The sequence below is a fragment of the Oncorhynchus nerka genome, linkage group LG7 (assembly GCF_034236695.1).
Source record: "Oncorhynchus nerka isolate Pitt River linkage group LG7, Oner_Uvic_2.0, whole genome shotgun sequence".
Taxonomy (NCBI): Eukaryota; Metazoa; Chordata; class Actinopteri; order Salmoniformes; family Salmonidae; genus Oncorhynchus; species Oncorhynchus nerka.
In genome coordinates, this window is record NC_088402.1 from 43,672,661 (window position 1) to 43,690,649 (window position 17,989).

At 42.9% G+C, this 17,989-nt stretch overlaps 1 protein-coding gene across 2 annotated transcripts in view; it reads left to right on the plus strand.

Moving 5' to 3' along the window:
* LOC115131750 (oxysterol-binding protein-related protein 10-like) overlaps positions 1-17,989 on the plus strand; it is a 103,600-nt gene that overhangs the window by 19,085 nt on the left and 66,526 nt on the right. For both annotated transcript variants that reach the window (XM_029663705.2, XM_029663706.2), the window contains exons 4-6: positions 2,899-2,970; positions 7,450-7,647; positions 16,224-16,449. In XM_029663705.2, the coding sequence (XP_029519565.2) occupies positions 2,899-2,970; positions 7,450-7,647; positions 16,224-16,449 (496 nt within the window). The remainder of the gene's footprint in view (positions 1-2,898; positions 2,971-7,449; positions 7,648-16,223; positions 16,450-17,989) is intronic.

The following is a 17,989-nucleotide window of genomic DNA, read 5'->3' on the forward strand; positions in this document are numbered from 1 at the left end:
TTGTTTTCTCTCACTCATCTACACACTATACCCCATAATGACAAAGTGAAAACATGTTTTTAAAAATGTTACCAAATTTATTCAAAATGAAATACAGAAATATCTCATTTATCTCACACCCCTGAGTCAATACATGTTAGAATCACCTTTCTGGGTAAGACTCTAAGAGATTTTCATACCTGGATTGTATATTTGCACATTATTCTTCAAAAAAGGATTTAAGTTGGTTGTTGGTCATTTTCAAGTCTTTCCATAGATTTTCAAGACAATTTTTAAGTCAAAACTTTAACTAGGCCACTCAGGAACATTCAATGTCGTCTTGGTAAGCTACTCCAGTGTATATCTGGCCTTGTGTTTTAGGTTCTTGTCCTGCTGAAAAGTGAACTTGTCTCCCAGTGTCTGTTGGAAAGCAGACTGAACCAGGTTTTCTAGGATTTTGGCTGTGCTAAGCTCTATTCTGTTTTTTTTTATCCTAAAAAAACTCCCTAGTCCTTGCCGACGATAAACATACCCATAGCATGATGCAGCCACCACCATGCTTGACAATATGAACATTGATACTCGGTGACGTATTGGATTTGCCCCAAACATAACACTTTGTATTCAGGACATTTTTTGCAGTTTTACTTTCGTGCCTCATTTCAATCAGGATACATGTTTTGGAATATTTTTTTAGTCTGTACTGGCTTCCTTCTTTTCACTCTGTCATTTAGGTTAGTATTGTGGAGTAATTACAATGTTGTTGATCCATCCTATCACAACCATTAAACTCTAACTGTTTTAAATTCACCATTGGTTTCCTTCCGTCTTCCCGGCATCTGAGTTTTACATTTGAGTAATTTAGCAGACGCTCTTATCCAGAGTGACATTTAGGGTTAAGTGCCTTGCTCTCGGGCAAGAAAGATTTGTTTTCACCTAGTCTGATTGGGGATTCGAACCAGCAACCTTTTGGTTACTGGCCCAACGCTCTTAACCGCTAGGCTACCTGCCGCTCAGGAGTTCGGAAGGACGCCTGTATCGTTGTAGTGACTGGGTGTATTGATACACCATCCTGGGTGTAATTATTAACTTCCCATGCTCAAAGGGATATTCAGTGTCTGCTTTTGTTTTGTTTTTACCCATCTACCTACAAGTGCCCTTCTTTGCTGGGGATTGGAAAACCTCCCTGGTCTTCGTGGTTAAATCTGTTTGAAAATCACTGCTCGACTGAGGGACCTTGCAATTATCTGTATGTGTAGGGTACAGAGATGAGGTAGTCATTCAAAAATCATGTTTAACACTTCTTGCACACAGAGTGAGTCCATGCACCTTATTTAGGCTTGCCATACAAAGGGGTTGAATAATTGTTCACTCAAGCTATTTCAGCTTTTCATTTTTAATTAATTTGTAAATATTTCTAAAAACATAATTCCGCTTTTGACATTATGGGGAATTGTGTTTTTGGCCAGTTCTCAAAATCTCAATGTAATCCATTTTAAATTAAGGCTGTAACGCAACAAAATGTGGAAAAAGTCAAGGGGTGTGAATACTTTATGGAGGCACTGTATACCAGGTGAGTAATTCTGGTGTAGACATGAATGCTCACCATCACCTTGCAGAATTATCCTCTCTTGTAGATCCCATCTTATCTTGGCACAGCTCGTACACCTGCTCCTCCCTCCTCTACCCCTCTAACGCTCCTGCTATCTCCTCCCATAGGGCTCTGCGGCTGCTACAGTAGGACTTATGGGAGTCAGCTATTCCCTTTAAATAGAGTATCATCCCTGATCCTCTGTCTGTTTGAGAGTGAGAGGTAACCTGGGTACGTGCCACCTGGCAATAACTTTGAAGTGGAACCCTTCCAAACCTATGAACTCTTTAATTAAAAAAAAGAAGTTTTTGTGTGGAAAAGTCTGTGAAAGTCAGATTCAAGTCAAGGTCATGTTGAATCCGGACTGCCACCTGAGAGTTTTTAAAATTATTATTATTTTTTTTTGCTGCAGCATATTGTGTTTTTTGTAGCAAAGTTTTTTTTTTCCTTTTGTAGGAAAATTTGTTTCGGCAAATGGCCTATTCTTCAGCATACTATATTTTGCTCTTTCTCTTCCTTTCATTCACTCGCGCTCTCTCTCCTTCGTTTTCTCTATCCATCTCCCCATGTCTACAGACTGATTGTGTGAGTGCACCGCAGCGGTCTACAAACAATGCTCTCCCTGTCTGCATCTCCTCGTGCTCTCCTATCACGCATCACCCCCATTTCCTCCACCCCTGCCTCGTGGCACAATAACTCTCGTAAATATGGTTCCTGTTTCCTGTCAAAAAAGACAATCGGACACGTTTCCTTATGTAAATGAGTTTGTGTTAATCCATTGCCGAAGTAGACTTGATTTGGAGGGTGAATAGAATTTGGGGCAGTACGGCTGGTTATGGACTCCTGCTCTCTTGGTATAATAGATACGAGGGTAGCAGACCATGCATTCACCATCTCTGGCGCTCCCGTACAGCCCTATTGTTGGTCTTTGCTGGCTATGCACAGTCTGTCCAGGGGAACATTCTAAAGCCAGTCTCCATGTGACAGTGGAGTATCAGCCTCATTATGGAGTTACCCCATCCTCTGGATCTCTGCTGTGGGCCTTGGCAGACTGGTTTGGAAGTCGCTGGGTTGTGAAGGGAACGGTGAAGATTTAGAACCTACTGCGTAGCAGTTTCCCGACCAGTTCCTTTTTAACAGTGGAAGGAAGAAACGTCATCCGTTTTGCACCTGGGTCATGTTCATCAGGGCACATAAGTTTTGTAATGGGAAAACAAAAATGAGCTTTTCTTATTAGACAAGTTGAGGTTGTATCTTTCCATTTCCCCAGCTACTGAACACGACCCTGTACTGAGTTCTATGTTTTTTTTGTGTGTGTTTGGCCTTAGGTCTGGAAGCTTAAGGGATCGGATGAGCACCTGAGTGTGGAGAGAACGACGGGAGGCAGCCAGGAGGGGCTGGTGAGTCAAGATGCACCCGTCCACACCTGAGCTACTGACCCTGTACCAACAATGTACAAACACCTGCCTTCTAAATGTTCAGATCTCTATATACTGTAGACATAAATACACTTATAGGGTTGTCCATGTCTTCACCTCTCGTTGTGTCCCGGTTCTCACTTTCTTCCCTCCTCCATATATTTGAAAGTGTAGAAAAAGCCTTTATGTTCTTGGATACCAGCTTGAAAACTTTCATTGCAAACTCTCACACCCAGCTTTTTCAAAAAAGTGCTACACAGTTGAATAGACAGAAGTCCAATTATACTCCTTAACTTGGATCAGTAAGGGGAAGGCTCCCCAAAAGAGGAGTTTTTTTCTCTCCCTTTTGGGTTCCTGTACCGTGACAGACAACCGTATCTAATCGTGTCTAAGCCTCCCATCCCGCCCCCGGAGATCAGTATCACATCTCTTCCAAAGTCTATGATGTATTCCTGGCTTAGCATACACAATCTACAATAGCCTGAGTGCTGAAATACACTTGGGGAATCAGGGCAATTTCTGTTCTATAGTTTTTATTATTGCCAGTGCTGGGTGTACAACTGATAAGTAAACTGCGCTTTCCTCAGTTTAGCTGCTTATTTACGCTTTCGGTGGAGATTTAAACTTTTGTATTCAAAAAGCTGTCACGCATTTCATACAGTTTCGTTGAATGTGTCGGTCACCAGTTACAAATGGCAATCCTTTCTCTGGTATGTTGACAATGACTTTCTTTGTACAGTATAAAGGCATCTCTCATCGCCTGAGGCTACATTTTGTACCACACTGTAGTGGAAGAGCGGATTCTACTGTGTTCTAAAATAACTCTCACTGATGTTTGAAATTCCTCTCATCCCGGCTCTTTAGTGGGAAGTAATTCCCTACAGAACCTTCAGAATATCATTTATACATCACTTTCGGGTTCCTCTTAACCTCTTACCTCTACCTGGGACGCTTGCGTCCCAACTAGAGCTCTGGAAATGCAAATGTGCTACGCTAAATGCTAATAGTATTAGTTAAAACTCAAAAGTTCATTAAAATACACATGCAGGGTATCAAATTAAAGCTACACTCGTTGTGAATCCAGGCAACAAGTCAGATTTTTAAAATGCTTTTCGGCGACAGCATGAGAAGCTATTATCTGATAGCATGCACCAATACACTACAACAGAAAAGCACAGCAGGGGACGTAAACAAAATAATTAGCATTTCGGCGTTACACAAACCGCACAATAAAATAGAAAACAGTCATTACCTTTCACCATCTTCTTTGTTGGCACTCCTAGATGTCCCATAAACACTATTGGGTCTTTATTTCGATTAAATCGGGCCATATAAAGCCAAGATATCGTTATATGTAGACTGTGTGATAAACGAAAAAAACAGCGATTTCACAACGTAACGTCATTTTTTAAAATTCAAAAAGTAGACGATAAACTTTCACAAAACACTTCAAATACGTTTGTAATGCTACTTTAGGTATTAGTAAACGTTAATAAGCGATAAAAATCATCCGTGGCGATGTAGATATCATTAGCTGTCGTCTTGGAAAAAATTTCAGGAGAGAGCTCTTCCGGAATGATCTGGGCGGAGACCGGAGGTAAGCGGTGCCCCTCTTTCGGTTCAACCAAGAATCAAAGATGATTAAATTCACAAGATACTCGACAACATGGGGATGCTGTGGGAGTTGAATGCTCGGTCTTATCTAATTCGGCTCACTGTTAACAATTGCGGTAGTGGCGCAAGGATATTTATTTCCATTTTCTGTGATCAGGTTTTCCTGCGCTTTCCGATGTAACGCACGTTATGTAATAGCCACAGTCGTGATTTAACCAGTTTTAAAAACGTCCGAGGGTTTCCTATACACACATTCTAACCATATGAACGTACTATATTCCTGGCATGAGTAGCAGGGCGCTGAAATGTTGCGCGATTTTTAACAAAATGTTCAAAAAAGTAGAGGGTCGACTGAAGAGGTTAACCGGCCCAGCTCAGCCCCACTGTAGATGCATTTCAGTAGATTATTTCTGCCTTTTTTTGATACCGTCTCCTGACTTATGTGGTGCCCACCACCCCACGTTCTGTGATGGCGGGCCAAGTCAGCCTAAGCAGTATGGGCACACCTGTGAGGGGCAGACGTGCCTGTTGGGAGGAGGGGAATGGGAGCTTGTTGAAGTACTGCTGAGGCTGTGTAAGTGGAGAGTGATTGCATTATGTGTACAGTGTAGGTAGAGTCAGTCACTCAAGTGTTTCCTAATAGGGAAAGGCGTGAACCAAGCGGTGGTAAATCTTTACCCTTACCAAATTGGAGACCTAATAGAATGCAGAAATTTTGTTGTTGTTCCCTCATGAGAATTTGTTTCTGTATCCACTGAAAGGTAGAACAAGTTGCATAGTTCACAAGGTTGAATAATCTTTGCAGGGTTCGTAAGTTAGCCTTGCTAGCAGATTGTAACAGGCTAATGTGTTGCTCCCTTAGCCATTACAGGATAGGTCATGTTGGAAGTAGCACAGAGAATTTTCGGCCAACCTTAAATTGGCGATACTATATTCATTCTCGATTCAGCCAAACATGTACCTTCAAAAATGTCAGTATCCATTTGTAGGTGCTTTGTTTGAATTTAGAAAATGCTAAATTTTTATGTGTATGCCTCCATCTTGTTTATTTAAAATCTTATCTCATTGATTGAAACAGGTGAGTGACATGTGGCACTTTGGGCTAGACCCACCTGTCTCAATCAATGAGAAAAGATTTGTACACATTCAAACACATTGTTGGATTACTTCATGGAGCAAAAAAAAGTATTTTAATAACAGCGCATTTTCTAAATTCAAATGAACCACCTGCAACTAGACACACACATTTTAGAAGATGCATGTTTGGCTGAATCAAGAACTAAGATTGTATGGCCAGGATAAAGTTGGTCAAATTCTCTGTGCTACTCCACAAACAGTACCTATCCTGTAATGGCTAATGGAGCGTCACATTAGCCCGTTAAAATCTGCTAGCTAACGTTAGCCATGCATGACAGTAGCTTTTCCTCTCCCAGCTTCAGTGATACAGGTGGTTCTCGCTTTCTCTTTCTCTGGGTTCAGTACTCATTCTCATTACCCCTCATTTGCTCTCTCTCTTTCTCTTTCTCTGTCTCTCTCTCTCTTTCTCTCTCATTTGCTCTCTTTCTCTGGGTTCAGTACTCGTTCTCATTATCCTTCATTTGCTCTCTTTCTCTGGGTTCAGTACTCGTTCTCATTATCCTTCATTTGCTCTCTTTCTCTGGGTTCAGTACTCGTTCATCCCTCATTTGCTCCCTCTGTCTCCATGACTCTGCCATCTTCTCACTGTTGCAGTTTTCTGAAACGCCTGCAGCTCTGTGCCAGTTTTAGAGAGGAGAGACCTGAGCTGCTGTTGGACACATCTAAATGCTGAGTGCCCCCCCCCCTTATCTGATTTACTCACTGCTGTAGCTTCATGGTCTTGTTCTCACTCACAGAAAGCTGCCGTCTCGCGATTTGAAACGTCGTTAGGGTAAGAATTTGAATGATTCACATACTTTATTTCCCAATGGCCGCAAGTATGTATCCTGCACTTTCCTGCAGTGTCACAATGTGCCTTATTCCGTTTGTGACTATTATGGCTCTGTGGTCCTGGGAGTGAGAGTTGCTGCTTCCAAAATGGAAGCTGAGTTGTTTCTCCTCCGGTGAGCAGTGCTCAGGGAGGCAGTCGTTTATTTGATCTATTTATCTATCTTACCTCTGCTCTCTCTCTCTCAAATGTGCTGTGCTGTGCCCAGGCCTCTGGTATCCAGGGTGGAGGGGCACTGTCTCTCTGGAACTGCTGTAAATTGATTGAGGGTGAGGACGGGTTCCGACTGAGAGACATGGCAGACCGTATACACAGGGCAGGGAAATGGAGAGACGAAAGAGGGACAGAAGGAAGGAGAGAACCGGATTAGATTTTTTTTTGTGTAGAGCTATAAAGAAGACGGAAGGCAAAGGTCCACTTTTTTAAGTTTGGTTGATGGCTTCTTAAATTTCTGTTAGTTCACCTCTACGTACCTTATTTGCTCTTGCCAGGAGGGAAATAACCTGAAGCTAATTTAGGAGTTGAGTTCACTGGAAAGGTGGTAGCTTTTGCTCTGGTTTTTGTTTGGGGTTTGTAATAACAGGAGGCCCAGGCTAAGGTTTAGTCACGGTTCTTCTCATACGACTGAAATGTGGACCTTTTAAGGAAACCACAAGGTGCAGTCTTCAGTTTGCTGTCCGTCGTCAGGCATAGGTTTCAACATGGCTTTCATATCGTACCCAAGCTTATTCAAGAAGGCTAAACCCATTTTTTCCCCTTGGTTTGACTCTCAAACCATAGGATACAGGTGAATATGAAAATAGTAGTAGGAAGTAGCTGAGTGGTGTGGCAGTTCACATATCCCTCCTCACACTTTTTTTTTGTGTGTGTTTCTCTCTCAGGGCTCGTCGTCTTCCGGTCGGTCCCGTAGCGTCTCCCTCCTCCCCCACCTCCCACCAACCTCATCGCCTGGTATCCAGAGGCACTTGGCGTGTCCGGGCACACCGAGCAACATCGTGACCATCACCCACCACAAGTCCCCAGCCGCTGCTCGACGGGCCAAGAACCAGTATCCCGGCCGACTACTGGAGGTCAAAGAGGTGGGTGGAACCTGAAACTGTCCCTCTGTGATGACATCATCATGGCTGTATTGATAATTCATTGTCGTAGGCGCTAGGGAGACTGCCAAATTCATCACAATGTCAGACAGATTGGCGTCCGTGGAGTTTGGCTTTTTAAATGTACTATGTACACAATAGGGAATATTTCTGTTCAAAGTACAATGACGCTGTCATTTTAAATTGACCACAACATCGACCCCAACAACTTATTTTCATACTGCACCATATTTCTTGTCCTATGTGTTCAGTGTTTCTGCTTACCCTCAGGTTGGCCATTGGTGCAACGAGTTCAACAAAAAATGTTGGGCCTAGGCTTCTGACCCTATCAACAATGACTGCACTGCGCTCTATGTCTGTAGCTTTAGCTGGCTTGGCATTTCTCTGTATATATCCATACTGCTTAAAATGGCATGCGACAAAGGGGAAAGCTAGCTAAAAGGCTAGCTCAGCGTTTCCAAAACTCAGTCCTGTGGACCCCAAGGGGTGCACGTTTTGGCTTTTGCCCTAGAACTACACAGCTGATTCAAATAATGACACCATCAAGCTTTGATTATTTGAATCAGCTGTGTGGTGCTAGGGTTAAAAAACAAAACCTGCACCCCTTGGGGTCCCCAGGACCGAGTTTGGGGAAACACTGCGCAAGCTGATGGTGTGCCTATGGAGTGAAGAGGGTGAAAGGGCACTATACCGGTAATTCCAGTGTTTGCTAAAATGGTTGAGTAACCAATTGCGGAATTTGGCATTGATTTGCATGGACATTTTGGAGTAGTACTTTCGTGACTGAGAACCCCTCCGATTGCCATTAGTCATCCTCCAAAACGCACTCTGTACTTTGTTGTATGTCTCCTTTCTTTAGGGGGAAATTCTATCAGTGTCAGACTGTGCTAAGTGGGCCCTGTACTGTATCAATTATACCCCATGGAGTTACCAAGCTGCCAATTCCGGCCACAGCCTGGTCCACATCTGCTCTGCCTTCATGCTCGGATAGCCTGGTTAAATCAGACTGAACACTGCACTTATCATTGTGAGCACAGCATTCAATCTGGGTTAACCAGGCTATTGCTCACAACCAGGCTATTACTCACATGCATTCATTCACATTCTAGCTTTTTGTTTAGTTATCCCTAGCGGTCTAGTTTTGTTCCTGCTATTGTCAGTGGGCTGTGTACTTGTCTGCTGAATTATATAGATAAGATGACTTGAATACATTTCAGCTGATGGGAAGACTTCCCGAACTGATGACAAAGCGTGTTCTAGTATCAGACGAGAAACAGTTTTTTGTCTAATCTTTGCAAAAAGTAGGACTAATATATTTTTTCAGGAGCGTCTGTAGGTACATCGGGTAAAATGGGAAATTACTGGAATGAGTGATGGATTGTGTATACTCTGATCTTTAGAAAAATGTTGGCTTTGTTATGTTTGTTCATTTATTATGTCTTTGCCCTGAATTATTTGCAGGTTAGAGTTTTTTTTGGTCATAAATCTTGTTCTGGAGGCAGCTCTACAGAGTGATCCCTAGCTGGCACAGCCACAAAGTCATAAAACCTCATTTTAAAACCGAATCTTATCCACACTGCTAACCCTAATGCCCAACCTTAAGACGAAAAAGCACATGTTTGTTTTCATGAATTTTTACGATATAGCCAATTTTAGGGGGAAAACGCTTAGTTCTGCCTCCAGGACAAGACTGGCATGGTGTATGGAGTGTTGGTCGTGGACACTTGTGCGCTGTACCATTGCCCCCCCCCCCCCCCCCCCCATTCACTCTCTGAGACACTGGGTAAAGGACATGAATGGTCAGAATATATCATTCCTATTGTAGCTACCGGACACCGTATCAATGCACAGGTATGAGAGCCAACAGCAAAGGTTGCTCTCTTTTGAGGCTCTGCTTCTGGAACAAGGTGGCTTTGTACAGTTTCTCAGAAACCTGGAGCTCTAAAAAGGGCATTGGTGAATAGTACACCGACTAGCAGGATAGCAAGTAAGTCATGTAATAACATTTTTGCTGGAATTGGATCACCTAAAACGACAGGGACTCAGCTAGTTAATATGAACAGAGGGGAGTATGGAGCCACGGCACCTCGTGAAACTATAGCTCTCGTATTTGTCCTCAAAGGCATTGTGTTCAAACAACACTGTGGCAGGTTTTTGGTGCTGAGCGATTTAGTGTTTTTATTTTTTTTTAGGTAGTTTCGGTTCGATTATAAAAAAATTAAAAAATGCATTATGTGGGTTTTATTCTGTAACAACACAGAATAAAACAATTAATAAATGTCCCATGATGGTAGTGACTGCCCATTACTGCTTATTATTTATTCACATTACTTTAATAAAATATTTCAGTTTTGTACATTACATTTTTTATTTGACTTTATTTTTTCATTCCACGTCATCTCAGAATAGGCAGCAGCTCTATCGAGATGTCTGACAAAATCACTATTTTGCAGTTCTTCAAAGTAAATAAGGCATACTTTTATGACAGCTGAATACCAGCTATCAATCACTTAGGTCATGTATTTTCAGGTAGAGGTACCTCGCGAAGCAACAGCTGCTCTCTTTATCACCTCACGATTGCGCGTTCTTTTCTCTTCCGTAGCAAGCGTAAAAAAACAGACCTGACAAATATATACGCAATGGAATATGGTTGTTAATTACCATGTTTTATGCGCTAAACTATGTAAAATATTGGCCTGTTGGAAACTACAACTCCCTACTACATTGCATAGTTAAGTTTAGATCCGATTTGTCAATTGTAAAAAAAAAAAGAAAATGAACGGAAAAATAACCAACATTTTGGTCAATCGATCAGCACTACAGTTTTTCATAATGCCCTTTCAATTACTCAATCAGATCAGATGCCCTATGCTGCGTCACTCTTAACACTGAAAATAACTGTTTAATATGAGATATTGTCTGTGAACGATAGGGTGTATTTAAAAAAAACATGAATGGAGAAAGTACTGCAAGAGTGGCAACATTTCTCACCACTTGGAAAGTAGACTTGTTACCTGAAATCAACCCAGAGGCATTTCAAGCACATGGTTTGATCGTGAAATAACCCAAACACTTATTTGGGCCCTTCTGAATTTGGACTTATATTATAGGAAACTGGGTTGTCTTTCTCTTCTCTATGCTGTTTCAATGTTTTGCTAACCTGCATTCTGCCCAATAACAGCCCTGTAACATTTCCTTGGCCTGATTTTTCATTTTATGCGTCCCTCCATTTTCTCCCTCTCCCTTTCCTCCTCACATCGTCTGTATGTTGTTGTGCTGCCTTTCTGTTCACGATGGAAATGAAGTCCCATAAAGGGGGCTGGCACCAGGCCAGGTGGTGACAGAGAGGGAATGGAGCTGGGGCCTGGAGGCAGATTTATACACCTTCGTAGAGGCTCTGGGATGGGAGGTGGCATCGCTGTCCTGCCCTGCTTACTGGGAGATTTATGAGATGACACAGGACAGTGGTCCCAGATTAGTTTGTGCTGTCTTTCCAACATCTATTGTCACTGTCACGCCATTGGCATCTCATCCATATTTTTTGCTACATGTAGTATAGGATTAGGCTCAAACGTTCACTCGTGATTAAATGAACTTTCCTAGCTCCTGTAATAATCATTTGGTACACAAGATAATCAATTGGTCAAATACGTCTTGAATCCCATGAGAATGGCAGTGGTTTGGTAGGTTGTAGAGGTAGACTGCTGCTTAGTGTAGTTGTAAGTAGCTGTGACTTGGTGGGCTGTAGTAGTAAACACTAGTAGCATATATCACACCCCAGTAAATCTCTACATGAGCCAACAGCTCTGCTCAGTCTTATGGAAACACGGCACACTAACACTCACTAGGCATCAACCCCCCCCCCCCCCCCCCCCGATGACATCCACCACATCCTCCATGTGAACACTGGGAGTGCTGCCATCATGCTGTTGCCTTTCACTCGCAGGCTCCGTCACCATCCGACCAGCTCGGAGACTAGACCACATGACTTGACTCCAGCAGTGCTGCCTGTCACGACTGGCTGACGTGAACCCATCAGACACCTGGACTCCCCCTGAGTAGAGCAGCACCACTAGGCATTTAGGCAGCCATGGCTCAATGGTTCGGGTCAGCTTATTTCTAGACCCATCGTCTCTCCAAGTGGGAAACGAAGGGAGGCAGTTTGTCTCTGTGGCGCTTCTACCTCCACACTGGTGGTCGTTTTGGACCGGGCTATTTTAGTTGGTCCACTCTCTGTGGACCCTCTGTCCTTGCTCTGGAGTCTTAAGACAAGGAGATGAGCTGTGTATACAAAGTGCATACTCCTGTATGCAACTCGCTGGGAATTGTTATTGTGAGTCACCATTTTGAAGGATGTTGTTGCAGAGGTTTGTAGTATAGAGGCCACCCCTGGTGGACACAGTCTTTGTTGTATCTGTGGCTGTAGGCCTCAGTAAGGGGCCTGGTCCCTGACCGAGGGAGACTGGCCTAATTCAGTCAGGCTATCTCTTACTGATGGGCTGTCTGTCTCTTGTTCTCTCTCTGTCAAGGTCATGTTGAATCAACCGTGAGTGTGAAGTCTCATGTCTGCCACATGAGATGGATGCAGCAATGCAGCATACTGTATTGGTTCTGTAGGAAATACTGTTATGCTATATGGCCCTGGACTCCTGGTTCTTTGTAAGTCCTTTGTATCTCTCTTTCTCCTTGTAGTCCTTTCTCTCTCTTACGATTCCCTCTTTCTGTTTCTCTCTCTGTCTCTGTCTCTCTCTCTCTCTGGATGTATACTTTTACATTATATTATGTGAGCTAAATAAAAAAACATAACATTTTCCTTGGTGTAATTTAGAGACGACCAATGTTATTGTCCCCACTACAACAAGAAAGTAAAGTTGAAGTCAGAAGTTTACATACACCTTAGCCAAATATGTTTAAACTCAGTTTTTCACAATTCCTGACATTTAATCATAGTAAAAATGTCCTGTCTTAGGTCAATTAGGATCACCACTTTTATTTTAAGAATGTGAAATGTCAGAATAATAGTAGAGTGATTGATTTCAGCTTTTATTTCTTTCATCACATTCTCATTGGGTCAGAAGTTTACATACACTCATCGTATTTGGCAGCATTGCCTTTAAATTGTTTAACTTGGGTCAAATGTTTCAGGTAGCCTTCCACAAGCTTCCCACAATAGGTTGGGGAATTTTGGCCCATTCCGCCTGACAGAGCTGGTGTAACTTAGTCAGGTTTGTAGGCCTCTTTGCTCGCACATGCTTTTTCCGTTCTGCCTACAAATCTTCTATAGGATTGAGGTCAGGGCTTTGTGATGGCCACTCCAATACCTTGAATATGTTGTCCTTAAGCCATTTTGCCACAACTTTGGAAGTATGCTTGGGGTCATTGTCCATTTGAAGATCAATTTTTGACCAAGCTTAAACTTTCTGACTGATCTCTTGAGATGTTGCTTCAATATATTGACGTAATTTTCCTACCTCATGATGCCATATATTTTGTGTAATGCACCAGTCCCTCCTGCAGCAAAGCACCCCCACAACATGATGCTGCCACCCCCGTGCTTCACGGTTGGGAAGGTGTTATTTAGCTTGCAAGCTTCCCCCTTTTTCCTCCAAACATAACGATGGTCATTATGGCCAAACATTTTTGTTTCATCAGACCAGTGGACATTTCTCCAAAAAGTATGATCTTAGTCCCCATGTGCAGCTGCAAACCGTAGTCTGGCTTTTTATGGCGGTTTTGGAGCAGTGGCTTTATCCCTGCTGACCGGCCTTTCAGGTTATGTCGATATAGGACTCGTTTTACTGTGGATATAGATACTTTTGTACCTGTTTCCTCCAGCATCTTCACAAGGTCCTTTGCTGTTGTTCTGGGATTGATTTGCACTTTGCGCACCAAAGCACATTCATCTCTAGGAGACAGAACACGTCTCCTTCCTGAGCGGTATGGCGACTGCGTGGTCCCATGGTGTTTATACTCATGTACTATTGTTTGTACAGATGAACGTGGTACCTTCAGGTATTTGGAAATTGCTCCCAAGGATGAACCAGACTTGTGGAGGTCTCCAATTTTTTTGTGAGGTCTTGGCTGATTTATTTTGATTGTCCCATGATGTCAAGCAAAGAGGCTCTGATTTGAAGGTAGGCCTTTAAATACATCCACAGGTACACCTCCAATAGGCTAATTGACATAATTTGAGTCAATCAGAAGCTTCTAAAGCCATGACATAATTTTCTGGAATTTTCCAAGCTGTTAAAAGGCACAGTCAACATATTGTATGTAAACTTCAGACCCACTGGAATTGTGATACAGTGAAATAATCTGCCAACAATTGTTGGAAAAATTACTTGTGTCATGCACGAAGTAGATGTCCTAGCCGACTTGCCAAAACAATAGTTTGTTAACAAGTAATTTGTGGAGTGGTTGAAAATCTAGTTTTAATGACTCCAACCTAAGTGTATGTAAACTTCCGACTTCAGCTGTACTTAAATACATGTAATTTTGTCCTTGAGACATTTAATTGAAATACAGTAGAATTCCATTCATTCCTATGGAGGACTGCTCCTACTGGGGAGTGCCAATATGGCCGACCAGTGGCTTCAAAGCCTCTCAATGGCCATACAGAGCATCAGCAGTCCGGGGTTTATATACACCATTGGCCTCTATACACTAAACCCATGCTAATCCTAGTGAAAATCAGGGCTCACTCCTCATTTTAGGACACAGGGCCTCTGTCTGAGTGGTGGGATGGATTCGAGTTGTTTTATAACTGATCCACTGACCTGCAGCTACTTAACTCACATATGCTGACCTGCTGCGGGTCAGTCGTTTGTGTTTTTGAAGGAGAACGTAGAATTGCAGTGCAGTCCCCATATAAAAGCATTTTGTCACTGATTAATTTCAGTGTTTGTAAAAAAACATCTACCAGAGGCTAGTCCTATCAATAACATCACATTTGTTCTGTTTCTATTGTAGTTGGATTAGCTACTTATTCCGTATCAGTGGAAGTACCACAATATAACCCTGGCTGTAATGGCTCTCATTGAATCTGTCAGTCAGCGAAAAAAAACAGATGTGCCATTGAAGAGTGGGTTGCTGTGTGTTTGGGAAGCTATACAATATTAATTCACTGAAATATTTAAAGCATGATAAACAACCCAGATTCATTAGTTCAAGTGTTGTCACATGCACAAGTACAGTGAAATGCTTAACTTGCATGCTCTACACAACAGTTCAGTAATCAATGTCACAATAGTATAACTATTAAAAATTAAAAAAGGGGGGGAATAAGATGGGAAGATGTATATACAGGTCAGTGCCGATACCAAATTTACAGTGATACAGCCCTTAACCATTGTATACTGGCCATATACCACAAACCCCTGAGGTGCCTTATTGCTATTATAAACTGGTTACCAACGTAATTAGAGCAGTAAAAAAGGATTCTAACATGTCTTGACTCCGTATTTCCATATTTCATTTTCAATACATTTGAATACATTTCTAAAAACAGGTTTTCACTTTGTCATTATGGGGTATTGTGTGTAGAATAGATGGGGGAGAGAGAGAAAATAAATGGAATCCATTTTGAATTCAGGCTGTAACAACAAAATGTGGAAAAAGACAAAGGGTGCAAATACTTTCTGAAGGCACATGTAAACAGCAGTAATGGTGACCAGTAGCAATATAAATAGATACTAATATATACATGTGGTCAGGAGTAATAGTGACCAATTGCAGGATAAAATAAATACCCATAGAGTAGCCACTAGCTAGAACCTTCACTATGGTTTACAGGCTTTTCATGTCCTTTTCAGCCTCCCCATACAGGGATCCCCATGAATCTATGACTCATGGGGGAAACCACAATACCTTTTTTTGATTTCCTCAGTAGTTAGTCAAAACTGATTTTATTTTATTCAATTCATAAGGAATGATTCATATTAAAAGGAATAGTTAGCCAAATGTGAAGTTTTACCTCATTTTCAACTTCATTCAGAAGCTGGTTATTTAGCAACATCCGGCATATTCTGGCAAGCATTTCCCGAGCATGTAGCAATATTAACACTAGGCTGATTCGTAGAGATTTCCCAAGGTAAAGTTTGTTGTGTCTGCTGCCCTGGCATTCTCAGGGTCGCGGTGAGGTCAGTGCATCTGTTGCTGAGGGAGCAGCTGCAGCCGTTCCCACAGAAACTAGAACATAACAACATGGGGAGAGAGAAGAGCTGCAGAACACGTATTCCACATAATCCTCTATTCATCGGTCAGATATGACCTCTTCAACGTTTAGTCACTGATAAAGTTGGCAGCTAAGGTTGAGGAGGGCGAGCTAAAGTTGAGGTACATGAATGTGTCAATGTATTGTATCTAAATGTGAAACTTACTCTGAAAAGGTGTTTTTATTAGTTCATTATCAGAAGATCACTGTTGGTGTCAATGAGTATGCTCTTCAAGTCAAACACATGATTTCAATTCTATTTAAAAGTTCACTATTTTCTCCAACACCCTCCATTCTGATTTGAAATGGAAACAAACCCTTTTAACTCTGTCCTGTCCTCCCTCAGGCGGTGAGCCAAGCAGAGGGCCAACAGAAGAACCTGGTCCAGTCCATCGAGTCCCTCCCCACGCGAGGACCCCTTTCCTGCCTGGACCAGGACCTCCTGCTCCTCAAAGCCACGTCGGCCGCCACCCTGAGCTGCCTGGGAGAGTGCCTGAACATCCTGCAACAGACCCAAACCCACAGCCAGCCCCAGGCCTCCCAGCCCAACCACACCCGCGGTCCCCCCTCCGGTGAGTGTGCCACGGGCATCCCCCTCCTGCCGTTGGCCCCGTCCCCTCTTCCAGACCCCGACAGCAGCAGCAAGGGCCACATGATCATGGAGGTGGATTGTGGCCCTTGCCCTTATCTAACCGGAGCCTTGAACTTGAGTGTCTGTCATAAATGTTGTTGAATGTTGCATCCGTGTTGTTTTTTCATAGTTTGTAGTTTTGGTTCTTGTTTTATGGATGTTGTATGTATTTCCTTAATTGTTTTGTTGTGTCTTGATGAATGGCATTGGTGTTATTCCTTCTCAAACTAATAATTATGTGTGTATTTATGATCAATATGGTTTTCAACAGGTTAACAAAAACATTTATCTGTGTCCCTTAGTCAGTGCATGTCATGTTTGAATGTGTGTATGAAAGAGCCTACTACAATACAACTATGCACTTGAAAGTTTCCACTGGAGTTCATCTATGCCAAATACACAAAGGTGCCTACAACTCAGTTTATCTGCCATGTTAACCCTCTCTGTGCCAGAACATGGATCCAATAAAGATCTTTCAAAGCAAAAATCTTGCAGCCTTAGGGTGCTTCCATGTATGTCTATGGCCCCTCTTGGGCATAGAGGTGGGTTGATGGGTGTTGGAATGTACAATAAAAGGACTTGCTTGGATGGGTGAAGGTGGAAAGTACTACTCAATTAATGTCCTGCTATAGACTCCGCTTTCTCCACCCATATTGATCATTCAATTCCCTGGATCAACACTAAGGGGTGAATCATAACTTCCACTTAAGTCTCAATTTCACTCGGAGATGCATTGATGTCGGTGGAAGACTAACTGAAAAGTTGACTTCAGTGGAAGTTAGAATTCGCCCCCTTTTTTTTCAAGAAAACCTTCCAGCTTTTCCCAATCTTTCAAATACATGGTTATATTTGGCATAAGGTTGTGGCTGAAGCTGACTCTAGAGCAGTAGTTATGGACAACCAACCTCCCTCTGGTGCAAGTAGATGTAATGATTTGGGTGGGAATGAGGGTTGGGATGGAGGTTGTTTCTCTGTCTCCTTATGTCTTCTCCTCTGGTGTTCTCCTTATTTATGTCCTAACAGTCACCCTGCCCTGTACGTCAGACAGGGGGTGGTGTGGAGTGGGACCGCCAGGCCGCAAGTACAAACCAGTTTCTTTCCGCTGCCTGGCTCACAATGCGTCGTCTTGTGGGGGACCTGCTGTACCCCGGCTCCGGCATGTACACCCCACGCCCTAGAAGGGTTGTTTTGGGTGTTGGGTTTAAGGGTAACCGGGATGAAGGTGGCACTGGCATGGATGTGTTCCAGATTAGGACTGTGGCGCACTGGAGTGTTGGGGGGGGGGGGGGGGTCAAAATCCATTCCACACTGTCCTGGGCCAACCCTTGCCACACCCACTGCATGGGCAGGATCACGTTGTTGCATGGCGCCCGAAAAGCGCCAAGCATGAGGTCGGACCACGAATTGGCTGGCTGGCACGGTCCCTCAGGGCTCGAACGCAATGGACCACCCCCTTTGAATCCGTTTGGCCCTGTGAGTAC